We start from the raw sequence: 27,764 nt of genomic DNA on the forward strand, positions 1-27,764 counted from the left end.
TTAATACACAGTCTCGACTAAGGAAACTCGTGCTATATCACAACATGGCCATGTCATTTGGTCGGTCATGGTCATTAACACTAATTTCTATTTTTGTGTGTCCGTGAACACGAACCCTGCCAACATTTGGTCGATTCAAGAAATGAACTTACTATAATTAGTGGTGAAACGGATCGAGGTTGATTCCATTCACACAGACCTTTCTCTACCGAATGCACGTGAGCTGCGGGTGAACTGTAAATTCCTTTATCATAGAGGAATGATGTAAAAGTGCAAATGACGAATCCATGCGCGCCGCAGAGCTTCAGGAATATGGACTCACTGTAAACTGATGATGATTGACTCTAGTCAAATGCATTAGTGAGTCATGATAACACTTGCTCTATGCTACCACCTTATAAAGCAGGCTAATAATAATAATACTTGTTATATTTATATATATCTTTTTCCAGAGATTTGTCAGCTGTTGACTGTTGCATGTGTTCATATATATATATATATATATATATATATATATATATATTTTTTTTTTTTTTTTTTACAGTAGACATTGTTTATAATGCATGTTGCATGACAGTCTAGATAATAAATAACTGTGTTTAAAAACAATATTTGGTTACTCTATTTTATGGTGTCCTTGTTACAGTGTTATTATACATTTACATACTGAGTGATATTAACTACATGCACTTACTATATTGTTAGGATTATAGTTGGCCTACATGTAACAAGGACACCTTAAAATAAAGTGTTAACCAATATTAGTTTGTTAGTCCGTTGATTTTCAGGGTATTTTCATAACTAAATGTGTATAAAATTCTCTATTCTGCTTACATTATGATAGAGAATACTATCTGAAATAAAATCTGTGATATGAGCCGCACTGAGTTTAAAAAAGTTGCACAACTGAAGAGTTTACAAAATCACAGAAAACAAAAGAAAAAAAAACTGCAGTTAAGTTTACGTTGATGATAAATACAACTCTTACCACAGACATGGTCTTGGTCAGTTTTTTTTTTAGTTTTAGCAGTTGAGAAAACTATCCACTTTGATATAAAGTATTGAGAAACAAAACCTGTTATTTGACAACCACCACAACACAAATCCAAAATTAGAAATCAGAGAAGATGGTAATTTATAACAAAAGTTTTATTTAATTAACAAAGACACAATGCCTGTCAAAAGGAGTTCACAAGCCCAACATCTAACAGTGTAGTCAGCTCTAAAGTACACAGCTGGACAAGGTAACAAAACTTAAGGAAGAAAAAAAAAACCTTAAGTTTCGTTTGTTGTGCAGAATAGTCAGAAAATCAAAATGAATTTAAGAGGGAAAGAGGATAGATCAAGGTTAGTTTACACAAAAACTTCTTTTAAGAACAAAGTTAATCAATCAGTTTCTTCTTTTTTGATTGTATTGTATTGTGAACATGATTTTTGACATCTCTCCAGCCCCTGGTATGAAGCACTGGTTCTTTCTCTAGGCACTTCAAACATTTGTCTTTCCCAGGAACTTTCAATAGTGTTATGCAGGTCCCAAGCTGTCGCCAAACCGCTTTTTTTTCAGCATCACTCCAGGGCCTTTTCTGCACGTTCTGCCTGGAAGAACCTACAAAAAAAAAAAAGAAAAGCACATGATGGCATCAGTCATTAGTAAACATGTATATTAAGCAATTATGACTTTGCTTGAGTGGTAACAACAATAAAAGCACTATGTATAAATCTATTATAGTCCTTGTGTATAGCATTATTTTACATGTGCACTGAACAACACCTAAATTGAAGAATGAAGTAATATAGTAGTAGTAGCAGCAGTAATATCAGTGGAGGCAGTGGTAGGAGATTAAGCATCAGTAGCAGAAGCTTTCGTAGCTTTTAGAAAATTGTGACTGTGTAGTAAAAATGAGAGACAATCATTTCAATTTCTATGAGGGTTCATGTTTTTGCTTTGAGCATATAATTCAAATATTGATGTAGTACACTGTCAAAATCATAGGGATCCTTAAACTAATCCATAAAATTGATAGATCACTGATAAAGACATTTGTAGTCAATTAATGGCATTATCAATTAGTTGGAAAGTGACAAAATAATTCAAAATGCTGAAGAGTTCAGATAATGATCTACATAAGAATGTGAGCTGTCAATAAAACATTAAAAAGAGTCGAGATCAACCAGAATGAGGATAAAGTGTGCATCCTAGGGACTTTAAAAGGAGTTAAAAAGATCACCTAAAATGTAACCGGAACCTTAGTTATTCAAAACTGAGCTTGTGTGATTAGTGGTAGCAAATCTTACCATTTCTTTCAGTCTTAGACGTTCTGCTTTCTTTGGTCTTTGTGTGCAAGTCAGTGCCTTCTGGGTGGGGGGGAAAAAAAAAAAAAAAAAAAAAAAAAAAAAAAAGAAAAGGAGACAGCTCATGATATATAAACACTAAAAAGTGTAAAAAGTGAAAGTCTATTAAACTGCAAACCATCCGGTTGGGAATCATACGCCTCCTCATGCTCATGTCTAAATTTAAGGCTTCTGGAGAACTCTGTAACAGGAAAATTAACATCAGATTATCAGTTATATCCTTATTAGGGATGTCCAGATCAGATCACGTGGTTTCAGACTCTATAAGAATCAGACGTTATCTCCCGATCAGGACTCCACTTCTACACTTCTTTCTTGACTTCACAGAAACAGCAAGGCGTGTGGCATGACATCACGGTGTTGCAGAGACGCTAGGGGTAAATGTCGGCAAGTAGAACACTGAAGCAGCTTGAAGCGGAAGGCGCGAGTATGACCATTTCTTAATATGCTTCCTTCAGTGATCTATTGTCCTTGTGTCCTAGTCATCAACTGCCAAAGTTCAGTTCCAAAACTCAAGACTGCAAGAACAAAGAATGCATGAAAGTTCCTGGATGTGTTGTTGATAGAGGGTGCATCGATGCAAACTTGAGCTAAACTCGCAAGAAGGTCCAGAAGTCATAAAAATAAACTTGTGGGAAGCGCAGCAATTTATATCGGTTTAATATTAAAGTTCAGAGATTTATCTCAGGAGTTTCCCTAAATAAGACGGTCAAAGTAAACATTAGCACGAAAATCTTAAAAGGCAAAAACGCATTAAGTGAGCTTGTTTGCTGAAATTCATATTAAAATTAGTGTTGTGTATTGTGCAAAGTATATTTGTAAGGTTTTTGTTTATGTAATATATATTTAAATAGGGGGACAACAATAAATCCCTGCATGAATGCTGTAATGTTAAAATAATTTCCCGTTAATAATGTGTGATGGTCATGTGACCATCAGGAACACAGCATCTCATTTTTTCACAGAATGCGTTCTCTGTTCTCACGGTCTCCTGAGTCCAAAAGTGAAGAATTGATGTTATTTATTACTTGAGTGTTCAAGCTACCTCACAGAAGTGCTCTGTATATTAACAGAGTTGTAGAATGTTAAAATAAGGTGAATTAAATAAAAATAAGAAACATCGTAGATCCGTTTCTTCGCTCTACTTTTTTTTTAATGCATTATAAAATTGTCAGATCAGGTTTCGGTAGATACTCAAAAATCAAATGACTGACTCGAGCGCAAAAACAAACCTGATTGGGACATCCCTAATCTGTATAGAAAAAAGGTCATCAATTATCTGAATATCTACATAGCTAACAATCTTACCATTTCTTTCAGTTTTAGACGTTCTGTTTTCTGTGGTCTTTGTGTGCGAGTCAGGGCTTTCTGGGAAAAGAAAAGACAGCTCATGATATACAAACTAAAAACTGACTTAGACTTTCGGGCTTATAGAGTTCAGTAATTTATAAGCAGTATATAATCAAACTGCAAACCATCCGGGTTGGAATCATACGCCTCCTCATGCTCACGTCTACATTTCAGGCTTCTGGAGAACTCTGTAACACAGGAAAATTATCAGATTATCATAAGTTATATCTGTATAGAAAAAGATAATCAATTATCTGAATAACTACATGCAGTGCGTCCGGAAAGTATTGACGTTTTTGTCACAGTCTTATTCTAAAATAGATGAACTTCATTGATTTCCTCAACATTCACAATCCCCCATAATGACAATGTGAAAAAAATAGTTTTTGAAATTGTTGTAAATTACAAATAAAAAACAAAAATGTACATCCGTATTCACAGCCTTTGCTCAATGTTTTGTTGATGCATGTTTGGCAGCGATTACAACCTCAAGTCTTCTTGAATATGATGCCACAAGCTCTGCACAGCTGTCTTTGGGAATTGTTGCCCATTCCTTTTTTCAGGACCTTTAAAGCTCTATCAGGTTGGATGGGAAGCAACGGTGTACAGGCATTTTTAGATCTCTCCAGAGATGTTCAAGAAGATTTGGGTCTGGGCTCTGGCTGGGCAACTCAAGGACATTCACTGAGTTATGTTGTGCCGCTTTATTGATATTTTGGCAGTGTGCTTTGGGTCATTGTCCTGCTGGGAGATGAAGCGTCGCCCCAGTCTAAGGTGGTACCCAGTCTGAGGTCTCTGTACATCGCTGCATTCATCTTTCCCTCTATCCTGACTAGTCTTCCAGTTCCTGCTGCTGAAACACATCCCCACAGCATGATGCCAACACCACCATGCTTCACTGTAGGGATGCAGTTAGCCTGGTGATGAGCGCTGCCTGCTGTTCTCAAAACGTAACGCCTGGCGTTCACTCCAAAGAGTTCAGTTTGAGTCTCATCAGAGCAGAGAGTTTAGTTTCTGATGCTCTGAGAGTCCTTCAGATGCCTTCAGGCAAACTCCAGGCGGGGAGTGTCTTCCGTCGGGCCGCTCTACCATATAGATGCCTGATTGGTGGATTGCTGCACAGATGGTTGTCCTTCTGTAAGGTTCTCCTTTCTCCACAGAAGAACGCTGGAGCTCAGACAGAGTGACCATCGGGTTATTAATCACCTCCCTAACTAAGTCTCTTCTCCCCCGATCACTGCGCTTAGAATGCCGGCCAGCTCTAGGAAGGGTCCTGGTAGTTAAACATCTTCCACTTACAGATGATGGAGGCCACTGTGCTCAGTGGAACTTTCAGAGCAGCAGAAATGTTTCTGTTACCTTCCCCAGCCTTGTGCCTCCAGGCATTCCTGTCTCGGAGGTCTACAGACAATTCCCTTGTCTTCATGCTTGGTTTGTGCTTTGACATGCACTATCAACCCTGGGCCCTTATGTAGACAGGTGTACGCCTTTTCAGATCATGTCCAATCAGCTGAATTGAGCACAGGTGAACTCCAATGAAGCTGCTGAAACATCTCAAGAATGATCAGTGGAGACAGAATGTACTTGAGCTCAGTCTAGAGCTTCATGCCAAAGCCTGTGAATACTGATGTACATCTGATTTTTCAGCTTTTCTATTCTTAAATCTGCAACAATTTCAAAAACTCTTTGTTCGCATTGTCATTATGGGGGGTTGTGTGTGGAATGTTGAGGAAATAAATGTTTAATGCATTTGAAATAAGGCTGTAACATAAAAAAATGTGGAAAAGTGAAGCGCTATCAATACTTTCTGGATGCACTGTAGCTAATAGTCTTACCATTTCTTTCAGGCTTGGATGTTTTATTTTCTTTCTTCTTTGTGTGTGAGTCAGGGCTTTCTGGGTAAGGAAAAGAGACACCACATGAGTAATATACACTTGCATACTAAAAATGTATACATTTCTGAACTCTAACACCCAGTTTCACAGATAAGAAAGGCTAGTCCCAGACTAAAATGGATGTTTGAACTGTCTCAACAGAAAATATCCTGCACTGATGCATTTTAAAGGGGTGGTATATCATATTTTAAACTTTAGTTGATGTGTATTGTAGCTGTGTGAACAAACAATATCTCTGAATGTATGAAAGTTCAATGCAAAGGGAGACATTTGCTTTTACAGAGTTAGATAAGGAAATACAAAAAAGACTAATACTAATATTAGTCTTGGCTTAAGCTAAGCCCTGTCTTTGAAACTGGGCTTGAAAGTCTTAGCCAGGGGTGTCCAAAAGTCGGTTCTGGAGGGCCGGTGTCCTGCTGACTTTAGCTCCAACTTTCTTCAATACACCTGCTAGGAAGTTTTTAGCATACCTAGTAAGAGATTGATTAGCTGCTTTAGGTGTGTTTGATTAGGGTTGGAAGTAAATTTTCCAAGACACCGGCCCTTCAGAACAGAGTTTGGACATCACTGGTCTAAGCAGTATATAATCAAACTGCAAACCATCTGGGTTGGAATCATACGCCTCCTCATGCTCACGTCTACATTTCAGGCTTTTGGAGAACTCTGTAACACAGGAAAATTAACATCAGATTAATACAGCATACACAATGTACTTTGTGCATTCATATATACATATACTGTTTAATAAATTGCTATAAATCAACATGGTATTATCCATGATATTTTTTAAACAAACATTATATATATCATATGGGATAACTTGCATACCATCATGTCCTTGTCTAGGAGACATCTCCTCTGAAGTGTACCCCTGCTTAGGTTTATTGGACAAAGCAACTGTAAGGACAACACAAGAGACATTTTTAAACGTGAATTTGTAAAGAATATTAGTTTTTCCATGTAGTGTATATTGCTTCTACAAAAAAAAAAAAAAAAAAAAAAAAGTTATTACCCTCTAATTCAAGGTCAATCTCATCTAGAGATTTTCCTTTATAGAGAGATGTTCCACACTCTATGGCCATCAGCAGTTTGCTCATTTTTGCTAACTGAATAGTGTTTTCTGTTAGGCGATAATATTCACGATGAACGCGAATATCATGTCCCATGAATTTCGCTACCTGATCCAACTCATGATCCTTTAAGTTCATTATTTGACAAAGTGTCGCTATGTGCTTTCTCAGCTGAGTTGAGGTCAGCGTTTCTGGATGTTTTGCATCACAAAGATTGGCAAATTTTCGGAGACAGTCCGAACCTCTTATATGAGAATCTGATTTTGCTCTTGCAAAAACATATTTGTTGTTGTACAACACGCCATTCTCCTGCATCCTGTGCTCTATGAGAAAATCCAGTGCTCTTGTCATCTCTTTGGTAAGCAGCACTGGAACCTTTCGCCCTCTTTTCCCTCTTATCACGATTCTTGTAAAGTCATTACTCAGGTCACGTTCCAATTTTGAGAGGCACTGCATGACATCATCATTTAGGGCCTCTGTGTTTTTGTTTTCATATGTCTCAAGTAGCATTTTTGCTGCCTCACCTTGGCGTCTCCGGTTAAAAAGAATAATTTGTGAGAGGATGCTTTCACTTAGCATGGCGTATGCTTTGGGATCACAGCAGTCTTTCAGCTTCTCTCGGGCAGTTTGCTCCACAGATTTCAAGTATTTTTGAAGCAATATTACATCTTCAGTGAGGGGGATCATTTCCTTCTTGTTCCACTTGTTTTCTTCTAGGTTTGTCCTTGCCCGATGTGAGACATAGTGGTTCCACTCAGAGCTCACTAACCCTAGGAAGCTCCTGACTCTGTTTGCAGCTATCTCATTTTCTGCCTTTACGTAACGACCAATCAAGATATCACCAACTGTTTTTAAAGAGTGTCCAAGTTTTAGAGCAAGAGATGGACGATCATAGCGGTATTTAGATAAAGTGAAGCCAGATGCCTTTTTAGCAGCATCAACAGCTAACTTAAACATCGGTGGAATTAGGATATCCTCAAGATTTTTCACCTTCGCTTTTAGTTTCTTTGCAGCAATCACAAATCTCCCCAACTCTCTCATTTTCTGACTTACATAACCATCTTTAGATGGATCACTACCATGCTTCTCCAACAATCTGTCCCCATACTCACAAATAAGTGCATCTGATTTTACTTGAAGAGATACCTCATCATGCAACATTCTACTGATGATTTTACGACATCTTTTTGTTGTATTTTCTTGTACTGGCAGGAGACAAGAAGCTGCAGCTTGAACTCTTTTTCTTTTCCCAGATTCTTCCAGAGGGAGGCCAATTCGATTTTTGCAGGAAACCCCATGCTTCCAGAGGTCATGCTTTCTAAAAAATCCATAACAATAATTGCAGGGCAGGTACTCGTGTGGACTGGTTTCTTCCGTAGGTTGTCTGTAAGTCACTAACTCCCCTTGTCCCGACTCCAAGACGGTTGTATTGTGGGTATAGTCCCCTTTATATCGAAGCTGATCCAACAACAAGCGTCGTTTCTTTGAATTTTTGGGTAAGCATACTGCCTTAGCAACATCTTCCTCTTTATTGTGCTTTCTCTCTAAGTGACGTGCTATCTTACTCTGAGGTTTTTTACAATAAATGCAGTAATGTCTTTTGTCCCATTTTCTTTTAGCTCCTTTCTGGCATGTCTTCACTGTTATTTTAGACTTGTTGTCTTCCTTCTGGTCATCTTCCTCACTTATGGCATGTTCCAAGTCAACAGCATCACCTTCAAGTTCATCAGCTTTCTTTCTACAGAGAGCATCTTTCAAAAATTTTTCCTCCATGCTGCACTCTTCACTGTCGGAGGAAGTTGAGGGCATATATTCACTTCCATGACTGCCTGACTGCGATTGATCAGTAGCACCAAGACTCTGTCAAAACATAGAAAGTGCAACTGCGTTTGAAACATCTGATGGAAACTTCATGAAAATTACAGTACTTTAACACTCACTAAACATTAACATTGTACTAAACTATCATTGTGTGTCAATTGGATATTAACACTTAGTTAATGAGTTAAGCTAATGGGCTCTCTTAACGATCAAGGCAGAAAGTCTAAACCGCATGGCGCAAATCATTAACGGTTTGTCTGAATCAACTTTTGGTATTTTAAGGATGGATAAATATGCTCTGCACCCCGGTACATGGTCTAACAGGGTTGTGCTCATTCTCTTAATGAGTTCTGGGGGAGTTGAGCATAACGTGCATTAAACGAATCAGAGTCTCCTCTCTCATTGCCTTTAAGAGTCAGTCGCGTCACTCCATGGTGCATTTGCTAGTTAAGCCTTTGAATGCAATTAAGCTGAATACTGGTATCTTGAAAATATCTAGTAAAATAAAATGTACTGTCATCATTTCAAATAACTGATTTCTTTTATCTTTGCTATAAGTTATTAAATATATCATGTTTAGAAATAGATTGAAATTAAACCTTTTTCCATTAAACAGAAATTGAAGGGAAAGTGTCGCTAATTCATGAGGGCTAACAATTCTGACTTTAACTGTATATATTCAGTTATTTTCCTCCCTGTAAATAATGAAAGCGAAATAAATACAATAGAATAAAAATATGAAACAAACTGTGCTTAAAAGTTTTTTCTTACTGTGAAAATGCTTAAATTATAGCTCCAGCAGTCCTTCAGTCAAGAGCAGTGAGGGATTTTTCCCTTTTTGTTGTTTGATTAATAATAAAAACAGGCGGCAGCGGGAATATTGCGCGCGGTCACTTTCGTTATGGTTCAACCATAAATCTTGTTAGAAAACAAAATTTTAAATCTGGGAATATTTTGGATTTATGCCGACCGAGAAAGGTGAACCAATTAATTTAGATTAAGCTTTTTGTAGGTTTTTTTAAAGTGTGGTTTAATATTCACTGCTGAGAGTCCAAACACTGAAGAGCAAATCCATCGATGTGCAGCTCCACGGGTCCCGATCCATGCAACCTAGTGGCGATTGACGGCGAGGGGAAAAAAAAGCCGCCTATAATCAACTCCTGATTTATAAACACAAAAGCCCAGCTAGTCAGCCAGATATCACAGAGGCATTTCCAGAAATGGCCAGGTACAATAGAGAAAGTGATAAATGGAAGACATTGATGAGAAATGGAGCAACATATTTAGTAAGTTAAGAATGCGCCGCTCCGCGATGTAGAGAAACCTGCTTTCCGAGAAATGCGGGAGGCGGAACAGAAGCAAGAAACAGCATCTGTGCATTTGCGCTACAAGCACACCGTCTGAAGGTGTATTGCTGGAGAAAAATTATAACCCCAATTAGGTCTTCACTTAAACCGAATACAGTCAACATGTTAGTTTTTCTAGTTTTTCATAGGTGGAGAACCTATGCTGTTTTTTTAAACATCTGACTTGTTACTAGTAGGCTAATATTTTTGTACTTATAATTATTACCATTTATATTATTACTGATTAGTAAAGTGCCATTTATGCTATTTGTGAAGAAGTTCTTAAAAATGTAACGTTTAAATTATTATTATACGGTTTTAATCAGTTAAAGTTATTTAATATTTAGCTACAATATTTATAAGCAGTATTGTGTCGTTTTATTAACAAAAGTTAAGAAATAAACACGTACGTTTATACAGATGTTTTAATTAATATTTAGGGCACAAGTCATTCCTTAATTTTTTACATAAAAGGTAAATTAACTAATGTAGGCCACTTCATTTCCTGGTGGTACTGGAGAAAAATGTTTGCCAGTGATTAATGTTCTCTCCACTAAACAAGAACTGCGTTGTATGATAAACGCCTGCACAATGCAGTGTACGATCTTTTCTGAAAAACAGAATCCATGCCATCTCCCCAGCCAGGTTTTCATCTGTTTTTCTCTCTTCTTGCTACAAACAATAAAGTATAATTGACCAGGGGTTTAAATTATATTTTACTCCTTATTTGTTTCTGTTTTATTTCAAAACACAAATGTTGAAAGTTTTGTATTGCATATTTTTAAAACATTATCATTCAGCCTACATGCAGCGCAAATGAGAGGTTGATGCGGCAAATCCCCTTTACTCATGCATTTTACCCAGTTAATTTATGACACTAAACTTGACTTTACAGGCTGATCATCTTTAAACTCAAAAAGTATTTAAGTGTCTTAACATGAGACTGCTGCTGGGATGTTTCTTATTACAACTGTTAGCGATGTCAAAAGGAAAGCAAACATTAAAAAGGGTTTTGCGTTTTATCAATTGTATAGTTTAGTTTTAATAATGAAAATAAATTATAATATTATAGTGTTGACTACTGTGAATTGTCCAACAAAACATTTTTATTAGGTTACTCTAGACCTAATCCCTAATTGAAAAACGTGTGAAAATGCAGTTGAGTCTCTGCTAAAATTAAAGACAAATTTCTTTTGCGTTTTTTTCCCCTAGTCCCAGTTGGATTACATACTAGTCAAAACTGAACAGTTGATATCTTAATGACAAATCCCATAGAAATCAATAGAATTTTTTTTTTGTTTGTTACTAATAACAGAATAGTTGCTAGTCACTATTAAAATTAGTACTAGTATCTAATAAATAAAAACTATACATTTAATAAGCGCTATTTAATGAATAAGTACTTGTATCTAATAAATAAAAACTATACAAGTACGATCTAATGAATAAGTAGTATAATAAAATAAACTAGTGTCTAATGAGTAAGCACTAGTATATTTTAAAAAAGCACTAGTAGTTAATTTAAGTTATGCATTTTTTTCTCTCTTTGGATTCCCTGTGACTGAAACATACCGCTAAATGGAGTTCACCACGTGGTCACATTCTGTGGAGGCGTCGAAAGCCTGACTGACAGTGTAGCACAATGTTGTGTCTTTCGAAGTTTGAGTCGAAGTGTGCTGTTAAGCTTAGCAGGGACATTGGACAGGCATCTGCACTCCATATAATCACAGGTTGATCGTAGAGGCAAATGAATTCCATAATTGAAATGCGATGCGTTTCCACCTCGTACTATCCCTGGTGTATGGTTTACGTCTTGCATCACTCACAGTCGGCTGGTTGAGGGATTCTCATACGCGGCATATTTAGTTGTATGTTCTAAGATGCCTAATCATGTTAGTGCTGGTAAAATGTCATTGCTCATTTAAGGGGTTTCATCGCGACATACATTGCAAACGGCTAACTTTATGTCTATATTGGACACTTTGAAAAAGACGGGGGAACGCATGTTGCAACTCGTAAGCTCCTCTCTGCTGTTGTTTACCTGTGCGCCGTGCATGCAAGCGTGAAAAAGTTGTGCGAGTAATTTACGTCAAGTGATCGGCTTTTTAGATCAGCGCTTTCGGGGTTAGCCAATCAAGCTATTTTTAGTCAATATCGGAGCATCACTATTGTTAACAAAGATGTTTTTGAACCACATAGTAAAGTGTATAATGTGTATAACCCTTATTGAACAATAATTGCTACCAAAGTTAATGAATTCTACTAAATACTGTAGCAGTAAACTGATAAACTGCAATACTGTTTGTGTAAACTGTGGTGCATTGTGCAGTGTATATTTATAACGTAGAGAAGTGAAGACTCTTAAATAATTGGTTTATTACTACAGCAACAATTACTAGGACACAGGATTTCTGCAGACATTAGTCAAATTTAAGACTTTAAAGACCTTTTTAAGACCGATAAGTATTAAATTTAAAAGACCTATATAAAAAAAAAAAAAAAAAAAAAAAAAAAAAAAAAAAAAAAACCTAAATTAGTAAAATAAATGTATTCAAATTGAACAGTACTAAAAACAGGTTAGATGCACCATTAAAAAAAAAAAAAATCTTAAGGCTAATTTATACTTTTGCCTGGTGCCACATCACGCACCTTACAAAACGAATGAGGCTTTTATACTCAACACGTTTACCATTGAGAATCTTTTAAATGACAGGGGGCTGTCAAAAGAAAGACAGTAAAAGAGTTTAACCATTTAAGAATTTTTTTTTTTTATCAGATTTTTTTTATCTAAATGATGCATTACTTGCTTTTGTTCATCTCGGACAGTTCTACCTCTTAAAGTAAAAATTAAAAATGGCAACAGAACTTGAGTTGCTCTACAATTTGATTTTTTTTATTACAGCAGAAATAAAAGCAAAAAAGTACACGCACTAAAAATACTGACTCTTTTACATTTTATTTAGCTCACTTATTTCACATTCTAGTAGATTCTGTCCTCTACTTATAAGCTAAAAAGGCAATAATGGTCCAACATTGCTGACCATTATCACCAATATTGCCTAGAAATTGGGAATCAATATATTGTGAACTGACGGTCCATATCTTTTTTTCCAGCTACAGTTGAAGTTAGAATTATTAGCCCCCCCTGTTAATTTTTTCCTCAATTTCTGTTTAAAGAACAGAAGATTTTTCTTCAACACATTTCTGCTCATAATAGTTTTAATAACTGATTTATTTGATCTTTGTCATGATGACAGTAAATAATATTAGACTAGATATTCTTCAAGACACTTCTATACAGCTTAAAGTGACATTTAAAGGCTTCACTAGGGTAATTAGGGTAACTAGGCAGGTTAGGGTAATTAGGCAAGATATTGTATAATGATGGTTTGTTCTGGAGACTATAGGAAAATATATTGCTTAAGGGGGCTAATATCGACCTTAAAAGCTTTTTTACTCTCCAGAAAAAAATTCAGACAGTGAAAATTTACTTGCTCTTAATCATCATTTAGGAAATATTTAACTAACATTTTAAATAGGGGGGAATAATTCTGATTTCAACTGTATCGAAGACATAATGTTACTTAATTTTAGTTTGTAACTTGTAAATTGTGTATATTACAATTTTGAATTTAATACAGTGTAAAACCTATGACTGGCGGAAAAAACATTCTGTAATATTAAAACCACCTGGGTCTTCACTTTTGCATGTTTTTTTTTAATTTTTATAAAAATACACTTTCCTTTAAGACTCCTATTCAGTTTTTACTTCCTGCTCTCCATCTGAATTTCGGGCATCACCAGAAACACATAATTAAAAACAACCTATAGCAATGTGCCAATAAAGCACCTTAACACAGCCCCATTTTACACTGAAACACCCATGAGTCCACAAAGTGGCACTAATAGGTTTGCCATTTAACAACATATCGTAAAACAGAAAAATTTGAGTTGTGCTGGTCTAAAAACAGCAACACATTGTGGCAAACATGTCTTGCGCCAGGAGTATGATAGGACCCATAAAGTTAGAGTTAATCTGTTACCTGCTCGTCATGATTATCTCTCTCAGCCTGGCCAGAGTGGTGATGCTCTGTCGGTCTCTTTCTGTCTTGAGCTTTCTCTGATATCTGTGTGAATATGTAGTGTTAGACACTCAACAACAATCATATGGGGTCCATTACCCATCATTAGAGCTGCAGGATTCTGGCTAAAATGAGAATCGCGATTTTTTTTTTTTGCTTAAAATAAAGATCACGATTTTCTCACGATTCTGTAGATGTAAAATAAAGGTTAATATGAGTCGGCAATTATTATTGTTTCTCAAACTTATGGTATAGCATAGGGATGCACCGATCCCGATATTTGGATCGGAAATCGGTTCGATACCGCATATTTTTGCTGGATCGGGTATCGGTCAGCTGGTACCGATCCAAATCCGATCTTGCGCGTGCGCTATATTGTGTGTTTATAAGCCAACTAAGCCATGAAGGTAGCCTATTATAAGCCACTAGAACGTTGTTATGTAGGCTACTATATTCTAAGTATTTTAAAACCATTCTACAGTTTAATGTGAAGCACAGATGAATATTCACGTGGTTAAATTCATGTTCAGTTCAGCGCTTCCTGCGGCTGCGCCTGTCATTCATTCTCCATTCAAACTGCTTGTCGCATTTAAGACAACAGGAAAAACTCTCCAAGACTATGTTCCTGCTAGTTTAAATAATTAGTGGAGAAATACATTTAGTTTTGCATTAAATGGGTTCATTTTGACCTGCAGCAGGAGTTCATTTCATTGCTGTTTCTACATCATGTTGCGCTGTATCAGATGGCATTCGCAATGGAGGAGTAGAGAGGGTTATCCTGCTCTTCACCCCCAAAGTAGGCCTACCTGAAATGTTTAATTAGAAAAGCCTCAATAATACATTGGACAGATCCTCAATGCGCTTATTTCTTCCATTTAAGCTGCTGTTTTACAAATGTCTGCAGATACCAGTCTACGATGCATCAAGCACTTTCATTCACATGCCGGCTGCATGCACAGAGGCGTTGTGCTCCGCTCCGTAAGATTATTCATTCTCATAAGTTTGTTCTCCAATCCTCCAGACTGAGTTTCTTCCAAAATGAATCATTTAAGTGCTGCGAATAGTTTTAAAGCCTGGCCCATTGTGGTCAAAGTATTGATTAAATTAATACGAGTAAAACTGACGAGCGCAGTATAGATTGACATTAACAGAAAATTATTTAGCCGAATATAAGCTACTTTGAAATTGAATACTTCACTGTAATTTTATATATTAATATTTTATTTATCAGAGCAATTTGTGTTGACACTGAAGCATAAGCGGACCTTGTTTTGAACTTTCTCCGTCTCACTCACGGTGAGATTTGAGAAGGAATCATTAAACTGGCATCAGACGGTTTAGTGTAGTCTGCATCAGACCTGCAGGAAAATATAAGTCTTTAATTTAATACAGTTAATGCATTTAATAACAGGCTGATTATTTTACCCACGAAGTCAATTGTAGCCTATTGCAGATTTCAAAGAAAAAATTTATTTTAAAAAGTAAAGAACAAAAATCACAATGAATGCGCAAAGAATGCTCAAACAGCAAGCATGTTTCAGTTCGATTGTGCCGTCTGTCATGTATAGCCTACCTAGGTGTTATTATTTTTACTAAAGAAAATATATATTTTGAGTTTAGCACCAGAGCTATAGAAACTGCTCATTTCGGTTAATTTTGCCAACAGACTACCGCCGCTCGTTAAGCGAATGTTAACCGTTAACAGATTAATATTAAAATATATTATTTAATTAAAAAAATGACGTGCCTATTTTGTGACACATTAAATATTGCATTTTATTTTAGCATGCGAACAGCATACAGAACCTAACAGAGCATCTTTACGCACCTGCGCTTCAGCAGCAAAACAAAATCAGAATCAAATCAATCCTGACATTACTGAAATGACAAATTTATATTACAAACAAAAACACTGACCGAATCCTTTTTAACAACCGGCATGTGCTGTTTGTCCAATTATGTTTTTTCTTTCTTTAAATAAAAATAGGCTACCTCAAATAGATTGACTCCATCCACAGAAAATATGCATTTAATTAATGCTCTGCTATTTTAAATGACAAAACCTCTGTAAACATTTTTAATATAAGTCATTAGTTTAAAGATTGTTTTAATTATGATTATGACTTATTTCCTCTGTCTCAGCTGGCGCTTCACGTGTGCGCGGGCTGCCTGTATTGATAGACAATGAGAATGAACCTTAGGGCTCTATGTTGACTTTTTGTTAAGTATTGGCTACAACATAGCATATAAAAATGTAGTTGTTTACATATGATATTGCATTAATTTGCATACATGTTTTTTAAGCTGTAAAATGAAAGCCTCAGTTTAGTCCGAAGTTCATATGCAAACATTAATAAAAAACTTTGGATTTGTTTGATTGATAGATTAGGCTATGTAGGCTACTTACATTTTTTTTATTATACAAGAACTATTAATAACTATAATTTTTCAAATGGAAAAAACGGTTGGTTTGTTGGTTGAACACTAAATCATCGTATTTATTATATGACGCGGCTTCAGGCAGCACAGAGGCAAAGAGGCACAGAGTCAGCTCGTCAGTCAAACTGTGACCAGAAATATCCTTATTTTATTTTGCTTCTTTGACAAAAAAAAATCTAGGCACTTGTGGTTGCACGCGCTTTTCCATTCCAAAAACGGAGGCGCGCCGCACTGATTTATTGATGACAAGAAAAAAAAAAAAAAAAAAGGGAGTGGGGTGCTCCTGTTTATGCCACTAGGAAACGACTGAATCAGCTGAGCCGTGTGTGCGCGAGTGTTCCTGTCAATGTTGTTATAATTGTAATTTTTAATAGCATTATGATATTCAAGATTTAATACAGCTTTAAATGACTTGAAACAGCGAAGTCTCTCCTCCGTCATTAAATGCTCACTGTAGTCGTCTTGACAACACAAGCACTGCTGTCACCTCAAAGAAAACCCAGCCTCTGCTTTCATTTGATTGAAGACTGAAAAAGACACGACTGAGGTAACAAGCTTTTTCAACCTCTGAAACGGCAAAACGTTACTAGCCTAAACCATTCAGAAGATGCACCTGTCAGTCTCAACGCAAAAAAGCGCGTTCGCTATGATCAGCCCCTTATGCAGCCAAACTTAAAAAAAAAAAATGATAATAATATTGTTTAATCATTTAACTGACACCGTTAAACGGTTACAAACGCACCCTTTTGATTAAGTTAATCGGTTATTTTGAGCAACCTTACTTGGGGGAAAAAAAAACGGCACAGTATCGGATCGGTATCGATCGATACTCAGACTTTTTGTATCGAGATCGGATCCAAAAAAAAAAAAAAAAAAAGGTATCGGTGCATCCCTAGTATAACAACAACAATATTAATATTATGTGTAGATCTACTGGTTCCTATAAATAATTATATTCTACTCATAATAATTCTAATGTTGAATTATGTTTGAGATAAAGGCCTATGCTTGCAATCTGTCATTGAGAACATTATTAGACGATTAAATTCACAGGTAAAAATCAACATATAGGGGTTGAATCGAGATCGCCATCTTTTTACGATTAATTGTGCAGCTCTACCCATCATTAACACTCAGTTAATCATTTACCTGCTCGTTATCATCCTCTCTCTCAGCCTGGCCAGGGTGGTGATGCTCTTTCAGTCTCTTTCTGTCTTGAGCTTTCTCTGACACCTGTGTGAATATGTAGTGTTAGACACTCAACAACAATCATATGGTGTCCATTACGTATCATTAAAGGTGCAGTAGGTGATCTTCCACAATGCTAACAGTTTAGCATAAATCTCTGAATCACCTCCTGAAACACGAGCACAGCAAAACAACCTTCTCTCATGTGTTAGAGACTAGTGCTTGTCCGGCGGTGAGCAAGCCAAACAGACATGCGATTTCAGAGTAAATATTGGAGTTGCATGGTAAACAATATAGAAAGAGACTAGGCGGAATAGCGCTATTTACTTGTGTTTTGTTGTTAAACTAATTAAAATCAACATTATAGATGCTGTAAAAGGTCCCTTATGAAACTGAAAATAGTCTTATCAATCTTTCACCGGAAGATTTTAGTGGCTGAACAACACTTCTGTGAAGATATAACCCATTTGTAACAACAACATCTAACGTTACATCAGCTTTGCATGAAGCTAAAACGGTTTTAAAACAGAACATTACCTGTCTAAGAGAAATTCTTAAGCCATTGTTTCATCCTTTCTCCAGCGTGTAAAGGTAACTCCAATATTGATTCAGGTTTTAAAAAGAGTTTTGATTCAGCAGGTTAACCGATCTCGCTCACGCCCTCTCCCGTGACTGCGCAGCACAAACAGCGGTCGGCGGAGATGCGTACAAAAGGCTGCGCAGTTAATCAAATTTGCATTTGCTGACAGACAGTTTGGACTACTTATCGGAATTATGAGAGATGTCGGTCCGACTCTATTTAATTGGATGAACATCTTTTAGTTTTATGCCTTACCCAAAATATAAAAATACATAAACACATTTAGATAATTTACTTTCAGTACTATTGGACTGTGAAGAGATTTTCAATCAGCCCAACAAAAAAATGCTTCTGAAGACAATTACCTACTGCACCTTTAATACAGCAAATCAGTTACCTGCTCGTTATCATCATCTCTCTCAGCCTGGCCAGGGTGGTGATGCTCTCTCAATCTCATTCTGTCTTGAGCTTTCTCTGATATCTGTGTGAATATAGTGTTAGACACTCAACAATCATTTAAGTTTAAACTTGAACTCGAGTTTTTAATCTCTCTGTAATTCAACTAAGAGTTTTCAGTTTCAGAACAGCTTATCCGAGTTCGGTCAACCAACTTTGAGTAGACCAAATCAGAGTTAAGCGTGCTAGAAAACTAGAAAAAGGCATTATTAATGGAGCAAAGAAATGAGTCACCATGGCAACATCTGAAAAGAAGAAAAAAAAGAAAAAAGAAAAAAAGGGATCAGTATTTCTGTCTCCAGCTGAACTTGATGTGTTCATGCAGAGATATAGCAAATATTTAAAAGAGCAACACCACTGCATCAGTGAAACAGACAGTTAGCGTGGGAAAATAGCTGCTTAAGTTAATCCATAATTTTACAAGTAATTATTCATTCTCTCATTTATTTTCTTGTCAGTTTAGTCCCTTTATTATATGGGGGTCGCCACAGCGGAATGAACCACCAACGTATACAGCACGTTTTTACGCAGGAGATGCCCTTCCAACCGCAACCCATCACTGGGAATAGGGATGCTCAAAATAATCGATTAACTGTTAACCGAAAAAGTGTGTTTGTAACCGATTAAATGGTTTCAGTTAAACGATTAAAAATATTATTTTGTATATTTTTAGTTTGGCTGCATAAGGGGCCGATTGAATGCACTTTTTGCTTTAAGAGAGGCATCTTTTTAATAGTTTACTAAAAGCCGCAAGTGTTTTGCACGCGGCTCAACCCAGAGCAGCAGTTTGTGTTCTCAAGACAACTACAGAGAACTTTTAAAGAGCATGGTTTCCGCTACATTCCTTCTTCTATGGCGAGGACCAAAATGCATCCCGCCACGGCTATTACCCATTCAAAACGTTTAGTTAATGTTGTTTTTAATAGCGGATTATAATTGCACCAAAACATATTAAAAAGGTAAGTGAATTATAACAGCGCAAACTTTTCTGTAATCGTAGTAGTGCTGTGCGCTAGGCTATTTGTTAAACCCTTTGAGGTTACGTGCTGACCGACTGACTGACAGGTGCGTGATGCGTGAGGCCAGCAAACACGACGTGCCTTTCAGTTAAGATGAACACAGTTTCCATAATTATACTTTATTTATAGAAAAAGCTATATGGCTCTGCATAATCACTTTATCTTGCTGGAGTTTACAGCCATTTCACTTTACTTTAGGATGCATTAATACCGATCTGTAGATCTAATTGGACAAAACAAATAGGCTTTACCTTTTATTTTACAGCCTATAAAGCATTTATGGAATGTCATATTTAAACAACAAAACTGTTTACAAAAAAAGTCAACATATGCGCATGTTGTCATGTCTTTATCACGCAGTGTGCGCACTTGAACCGCGCGCGAGAGAGAGAGAGAGAGAGAGAGAGAAAGCCATATAGCAAGACATAGGCTAATCTTTAACATAATGATTTCTATTAAAAACGTTAAAGGTTTTGTGACATAATAACAGCGCGGCGTTAAATAAATGCATATTTTCCGTGGAGCGAGCAATTTGAGAAAATTTGCTATTTTTATACATGAAGACAAAAACATGATTAAAAAAAACAGCCTGTGCCGGATCTTAAAGATTCAGTCCCTGTTTTCATTTTTTTAAAAATATAATTTAATAATTTAAGTGGGAAATAATTCAGGGCAGGCCTATTTATTTCATTCATTTTATGTAGTTTATTCTGTTCTTCTGTGCTATGGAAACCCTGCAGGTGCGTAAAGATGCTCTGTTATGTTTTGTTATTAATATGCTAGCATATAAATCAGTATTTTAAAATGCAATATTTAATGTGTCAGACACAAAATAGACACGTCAATTTGTAAAAAAAAAAAAAAAAAAAAAAAAAAAAAAAAAAAAGTATAATAATCTAACCAGTTAACCGTTAATAACCGATTAACTAGAGACGGTTGTCGGTTAGCAAAATTAACCGAAATGAGCATCCCTAACTGGGAAACATCCACACACACACACACACACACACTACAGACAATTTAGCCTACCCAATTCACTTGTACCGCATGTCTTTGGACTGTGGGGGAAACCGGAGCACCCGGAGGAAACCCACGCGAACGCAGGGAGACCATGCAAACTCCACACAGAAACGCCAACGGAGCCTAGGATCAAACCAGCGACCTTCTTGCTGTGAGGCGACAGCACTACCTACTCCGCCACTGCTTCGCCCCTCAAAAGTAATTAAATAAAGTATAAAGTATGTATAATAAAAGTAATGTTATGCGTGACGTTTATAAAAATTTCACACGTTCCCACTTTTATACACGTTGATCAGTTTTAATAGATTTAAAGTGCACTTGTGTGTCAGTCTCTATTATTGATCAAATGGTAGAGGTTGATATGACATTTAGAAATGCAAGCAGAACTAAATAATAGTTTTAGAAAGAAAATCCATTAATCTAGTAAGTACATGTCAAAGGACAGTGAATTTAAGCGAATTATTTATAAAAAAAAAAAAAAAAAAAGCTATTCTCATACGCGACTTTGTTCTTTGTAACTGAAATGTAGGCAATAGTTATTTTTCCATTTAAAAATATTCATTAAATTTGTGCAAAACTGGAATAACGCATAAAAGACGTGCAAATAAAAGCAACGTTTCCATCCAGTGAATCAAACAACATCACTTCCTGATTAACTGGCGCCAAATATCAACAATAAAAAAAGAATTTACTGTGGTAGAAATAGCTGTGTCAAGTATTTGACGTACCCTGCTTTCTCCAGTTTGACAAAGCTGCCATTTTGAAACTGAAAACCCAGAGTGTCTCTCAATTCAGGGTTGAAAATACTCAGTTTTCACTTAACCTCCTTTCTGAAACAGGTCCATTTACATTAGGGTTGGGTATTGTTTTTTTTTCGATTCCGGTGCTAAATCAATACTTTTAAAATGATACCAGTGCCAAAACGGTGCCTGAACCGATACTTTTTAGCCACAAAATGATGATTGACGACTCTACAAAATTCTTATTTGACAATTAAAAAAAATAAATTAACAGAACAATATAATTGAAGTTTAAAGTAAACATATTTAAATTGCATTAATATATTTCCTTTGATCATTTGTTGGTAAGCTTGAATTTAAGATTTGTATTATGAAATTCCATTAGCTTACTATTAACCTGTGAGAGGCGGGCAGGGGCCACTTTTACTTTTAGGAGCACACTTTAACATGTATATCACAAAATACTTAAAACATTATTCGAAGTGATTTGGAAGGAAGACAAGTAGGAATCATTAATAAGTGTGTGTATTATAAAGGAGTCATACTCTTCAATCCAGTTTTAAGAAGTGTTCCATCCAAATCATGTGCATAAGTTTGTAGAAGTTATACATTAAAAATACCCTTAAATATAAATTTTAGTACTGCTTCAGTTAACTTGAACAAGTATATTAAAATCTATTTTATTTCCCCTAGTTGTATTAGTATTTTTTTCCAAGTGTGCTTTAAATGCTTAAAAATAGATTAAATCTTTGTAGACTAGAAATATATGTACTGTATATTATTTATTTAAAAACTGTGGGCAATACATTGTAGATTAATTTATTGAACAAATATTATATCAATCTTATTTTTTTATTCAACTATGGGGTGCGGCTATAGGGGGCCTACAAGACATTGTGCCCAGGGGCCTCTGAATTATTAATCCGGGCCTGGTGATGGGAAATTCAGATTTCTAACGCAGATGTCAGGACTCAACATTATGTAGTCAGCAATAGTCATTTCAGTAAATTAAAACATCACCATGATCTGAAAAATGTCTTACAGTAAAGTTTTACAGCCCAACTGAAGCATGATTCACTTATTTAAACTCCATTATGATTGTCTGTTATGAAATAAACTTACGTTTTTGACCAGATCCTCTAATTAAGCCCTCGGTTTACCCGCGCTGCAGTTGTTCAAAGTTCAGTGCAGTCATGCATCAGACTGTACGGTTTATGTTTGGTTCACTGAATCGCGCATGCGCAGTATTATCGGTTTACTGCTTCTTAATGTAACGTTACTGTTCTAATAACTCAATGAGAGTATTTATTGGATTATTTAGAGTCAGAGGGGGGTATAATGCTGCGTTCACACCAGAAGCGGAACACGCGTCAAGCGCAAGTGATTTACATGTTAAGGCAATGCAAACGCGCGAATAGACATCCTGCGGCACGAATGAAGCGAATTGCGCGGTGCGAATGGCGCGATACACGCGAATGGCGTGGCACAAATAAAGCGTTTTGCGTGTTTGACACGTGTTTCGGGCAAATCTCTCGAGTTTGAAAATCTGAACTTCAGCGGACATTCGCGCCGCGTTAACCAATCAGGAGCTGTTCTTGTAGGGGCCTGGTTGTGACGCATCACTTGTTGTCGGTGTCCCAGGGGAAATCCTCCAGCCGACACAGACAACAGTTCATCAAACTAGGCTTGGGTCTGTCAGAAGCACCGCTGAAAGCCTCCGTCATCCAGGTTTAGTTTCTGGAGGAGTTTATAAGCTCACAGGGCTGGATGCACCTCTAAAAGGATGTAGTGGACTCAGACACGGCCCTAAACGTATCGACGCTGTTTTACAGCCTTCATAAAGCACAAACACTGTTATTTTCTTCATAAAATCCATGTTAGCCATTTAGCTATGAAGCTAGAGTCAAGGGGCAGACAGAAGCCCTGCCCATCACGCCAATCCGCGTCTGTTTCTGAAGTGAATTTGACACGCGAATGAAGCGGGTTTGACGCGCGAATGAAGCGAGTAAACTCAAATGTTCACGTGGCAATTTACGCGCGAATAACGTGATTTATCCGGGCGTTCCGCGTTTGGTGTGAACACAGCATTAGACTTGTTATAAAAGTAAGTAGTTGGTGGATAAGTGCTTACTGGAGACATGAATAGTTTAAAAAAATTTACTTCTAAAAATGCTTACAGTAAGATTATGTATTAAATACATTTACAAATACGAAAACAGAGGTTTTTGCAATAATTCTAGTTAGTTTTGTATGTACACAATACAGTTTCAGTTAGTTCTAGTTTAAAAAATAAATTAAAAAAAAAACTCGTTTTTATTTCAGTTACCGACAATTATTTTACATTTTAGTTTTCGTTTTATCGTTCGTTTTCGTTAACTATAATAAACCTTGGTTTAGTGATGGTGTGAGACAACGCCTATGTGTGCCTTTCATGCACCCCTTTGATTCTTACGTTCTTATTGCAGCACCGAAATTCATATGCCGATTTGATCCGGTACATACCGGTTACCAAGGTACCGGTGCTATAATGACACTGAGTTTCAGTACCCAACCCTAATTAACACTCTGTTAATCAGTTACCTGCTCGTTATCATAATCATCCTCTCTCTCAGCCTGGCCAGGGTGGTGATGCTCTTTCAGTCTCTTTCTGTCTTGAGCTTTCTCTGATATCTGTGTGAATATGTAGTGTTAGACACTCAATAACTATGGCAAGCCATTTTAGCATTTAAACCTTTGTTCTGACTATCCATAAATATATTTAGAGATATCTCCATTTATATTTTGACTAGTCATAATTATAATTCGACTAGTCAAAATGACAATTAGAGATATCTGCAATTACAATTGTACTAGTACGAAATCAGATTGGAGATATCTGCAAATATATTATGACTAGTCATATTCCTCCATTGAAAAATATTTGCAGATATCTTAAATTGGATTCAAAACTCATTTAGAGATATCTACAACTGTAATTCGACTAGTAGTAAATTAATTAGAGATCTTCAAATATATTTGTAGATATCTCTAAATATGACGAATTAAAAATATCTCTAAATGTATTATGACTAGTAAAAACTCAGTTAGAGATATCTCTTATTACAATTATTACTAGTCAATTCATTTAGAGATATTTGCAAATATTTTTCAATGGAAGTCAATGGAGGAATATGACTAGTCATAATATATTTGCAGATATCTCCAATCTGATTTCGTACTAGTACAATTGTAATTGCAGATATCTCTAATTGTCATTCTGACTAGTCGAATTATAATTATGACTAGTCAAAATATAATTAGAGATATCTCTAAATATATTTGTGGATAGTCAGAACAAAGGTTTAAATGCTAAAATGGCCTGCCATAATTAACAATCATATGGGGTCCATTACCCATCATTAACACTCTGTTAATCAGTTACCTGCTCGTCATGATTATCTCTCTCAGCCTGGCCAGGGTGGTGATGCTCTTTCGGTCTCTTTCTGTCTTGAGCTTTCTCTGATATCTGTGTGAATATGTAGTGTTAGACACTCAACAACAATCATATGGGGTCCATTACCCATCATTAGAGCTGCAGGATTCTGGCTAAAATGAGAATCGCGATTTTTTTTTTGCTTAAAATAAAGATCACGATTTTCTCACGATTCTGTAGATGTAAAATAAAGGTTAATATGAGTCGGCAATTATTATTGTTTCTCAAACTTATGGTATAACAACAACAATATTAATATTATGTGTAGATCTACTGGTTTCTATAAATAATTATATTCTACTCATAATAATTCTAATGTTGAATTATGTTTGAGATAAAGGCCTATGCTTGCAATCTGTCATTGAGAACATTATTAGACGATTAAATTCACAGGTAAAAATCAACATATAGGGGTTGAATCGAGATCGCCATCTTTATACGATTAATTGTGCAGCTCTACCCATCATTAACACTCAGTTAATCATTTACCTGCTCGTTATCATCCTCTCTCTCAGCCTGGCCAGGGTGGTGATGCTCTTTCAGTCTCTTTCTGTCTTGAGCTTTCTCTGACACCTGTGTGAATATGTAGTGTTAGACACTCAACAACAATCATATGGTGTCCATTACACATCATTAACACTCAGTTAATCAGTTACCTGCTCGTTATCATCATCTCTCTCAGCCTGGCCAGGGTGGTGATGCTCTTTCACTCTCTTTCTGTCTTGAGCTTTCTTTGATATCTGTAAGAAAGTGTAATTATTTGTTTTAGATTTGTTGAATCTGTTTCGGGATTTACATTAATATTTATTAAGCAGCAGGTTTAATAGGTTTTAATATTTTTAATTAACATCAGAAAATCAGTGGTGCATTAAACTACAACAATTTGTAACGTTACCTGCTTATTTCCAGAAGGGTTTTTCCCCATTATCTGTAAAACAAAACAATTACCTTTCAGCAAGATCACCACACATTATTTTTAAATTACAGTGGTATGAATATTGTTTTTAAATAGTGTCAACATGAATGCATTAAATATTACTAGTATCACAATAAATGACCTAAATGACATATTAATTTGTTTAATTCAAGATATTTTTGCTAATTGCTCCTACAATTTAGCTTAAATTAATTTAAAAACAGAGTGAGGCATCAACTTGATAACTTTGAAGTTTCATTGCACTTACTAATTTCACCACGATTATCATACCATAAATAGAAAATGTATCCATGTTACAGTTTCATAGAAAATCATAAAAAATACTTTTGCCGGGTTTTCACAGCCAGGGTCACCTTTATGCTGCAAAAACGACTCTAATAATCCATTAATCATCAAAATTGTTACCAAATTTCAGTAGTTTATTTGAAGCACGTGTAATGACCAACTAATGTTAATTAAGCTAATGCTAACGTTAGCTAAATGACAACGAGGAAGGCTGGGCCAGACTATAAAACACCTCAGACTTGTTTAACGTTAATTGAAATTAATTAGGACTCACCTGTGATATTGATGGATCTCTTTTCAGCTGTTTTTCCTCGTTGGCTTTGTCGTATCTTCGAGCGCATGTCTCGTGATGGGCTCTGAGAATTTGCAGCCTCCGTGACATGCGTTCACCTGCCATAATTCTGATTCCGCGAAAATGATCGATTCTGATCCTGTCCCGCTCCCCTCCCCCACTTGCAACTCAGGCTCCCCTCCCCCACTCGCAAATCAAGCTCAGCACAGTCTTAATTGTAGCAATTTCTCAACAGACTTTTACTCGGGTTTAGCATTACCACGACTTTTGCACTTCATTTCACTAGGCTATATATTCATTAATTGGGTTAATATTGTTTTAGACTATTTGTTTTACATTATTTATAAATAAATAATTCATCATTTCATAAATGCAGTTAAAATACTAAATAAATTAAGGTGTGCACAGTAGATAGAATACATTGGATGACATTGGATAAGATATAGGGATGTATTTACTAAAAGGGGTAAACATTTACTGATAAAGTGGTTTTAATATCTTTTTGATTAAGCACTTTATACGTGTTACACATTCACACACAGTATTGTACATACACAGCTAAAGCATAACATTATGACCACCTTCAATTTTACATGACTGTTTTACATTATTTGTAAATAAATAATTTATCATGCAGTTAAACAACAACTTAATTTAAGGTGTATACAGTAGATAGAATACATTGGATGATAAGGAATGATGTAGGGTTGTACTAACTAAAAATGGAAAATATTTAATGATAAAGTGGTTTTAATATATTATTTTCTAATTAAACACATTACAAGTGTCACATCCACAGTGTACAGTATGTACTATATGCATATACATTGTATGAGCATGACATTATTACCACCGGCCTAATATTGTCCCTTCTAGTGTTTGCTGATGCACTGTATGGGACATTCCACCGAATGGGTAACATTTGATTTTATAATTTCTTAAAATTACATTTATTTTTTCATATTTTTTCAACACTGTATTTAGCAACACACATTTTTACAACACTGTATCTAGCAACACACATATTTAACTGTTTGGAATGACTATTGGGCAATCTCAGGCACCTCTGCTTTATTTTTTACAAGGTTTCAAATTTTGGAAAATGATCTATTTTTCTCAGTCCTGTTACTAAAATCAAGTTACTTTTTGAAAGGGTGTTTTAAAAAAAATGTCAACTATTTTGTCTTCCACTCACAAAAGTGTTTATCTTTAAGAAATAGTTGGTAAAATGTTTGAAAAACTTATATTTGTTACAAAAAAATTCACTAAATGTACACAAGGTGTATTTTAAAAAAATGCAAAGACATTTTTAAATTTTACAGGAGACCCAAAGTGCAAGATAAAAAATTTTAAAGTCATGTAATTAAGTCAACTATTGGATAAATGATGATGACAAAAAAAAGTCACTAATTAAAAAAAA

The 27,764-nt window shown here is 35.9% G+C and overlaps 2 protein-coding genes across 10 annotated transcripts in view; both read right to left on the reverse strand.

The window, feature by feature from the left end:
* Positions 1-27,764, reverse strand: part of LOC147833695 (uncharacterized) — a 185,009-nt gene that overhangs the window by 5,182 nt on the left and 152,063 nt on the right. Inside the window, exon 1 of one of the 9 annotated variants that reach the window (XR_015944995.1) lies at positions 153-359. The exons of the other annotated variants lie outside the window; for them this stretch is intronic. The gene's annotated coding sequence lies outside the window, so the exon portion shown is untranslated. Of the gene's footprint in view, positions 1-152; positions 360-27,764 lie in introns of those variants that run through there. 9 annotated transcript variants of the gene reach the window in all.
* LOC141377957 (uncharacterized) lies at positions 1,132-27,746 on the reverse strand. The gene is made up of 18 exons (XM_087284251.1): positions 26,327-27,746; positions 25,726-25,758; positions 25,487-25,570; positions 25,320-25,403; positions 24,780-24,863; positions 23,939-24,028; positions 18,521-18,604; positions 17,505-17,588; positions 13,878-13,961; positions 6,610-8,527; positions 6,426-6,494; positions 6,198-6,260; positions 5,538-5,597; positions 3,828-3,890; positions 3,661-3,720; positions 2,471-2,533; positions 2,296-2,355; positions 1,132-1,606 (listed from the first exon to the last, which is right to left on the reverse strand). The coding sequence occupies exons 1-18, from the start codon at positions 26,447-26,449 to the stop codon at positions 1,383-1,385; spliced, it is 3,330 nt and encodes a 1,109-aa protein (XP_087140377.1). The 5' UTR covers positions 26,450-27,746; the 3' UTR covers positions 1,132-1,382.

Source organism: Danio rerio, chromosome 15 (genome assembly GCF_052040795.2).
Source record: "Danio rerio strain M-AB ecotype USA chromosome 15, GRCz13ab, whole genome shotgun sequence".
In the NCBI taxonomy this organism is placed as follows: domain Eukaryota; kingdom Metazoa; phylum Chordata; class Actinopteri; order Cypriniformes; family Danionidae; genus Danio; species Danio rerio.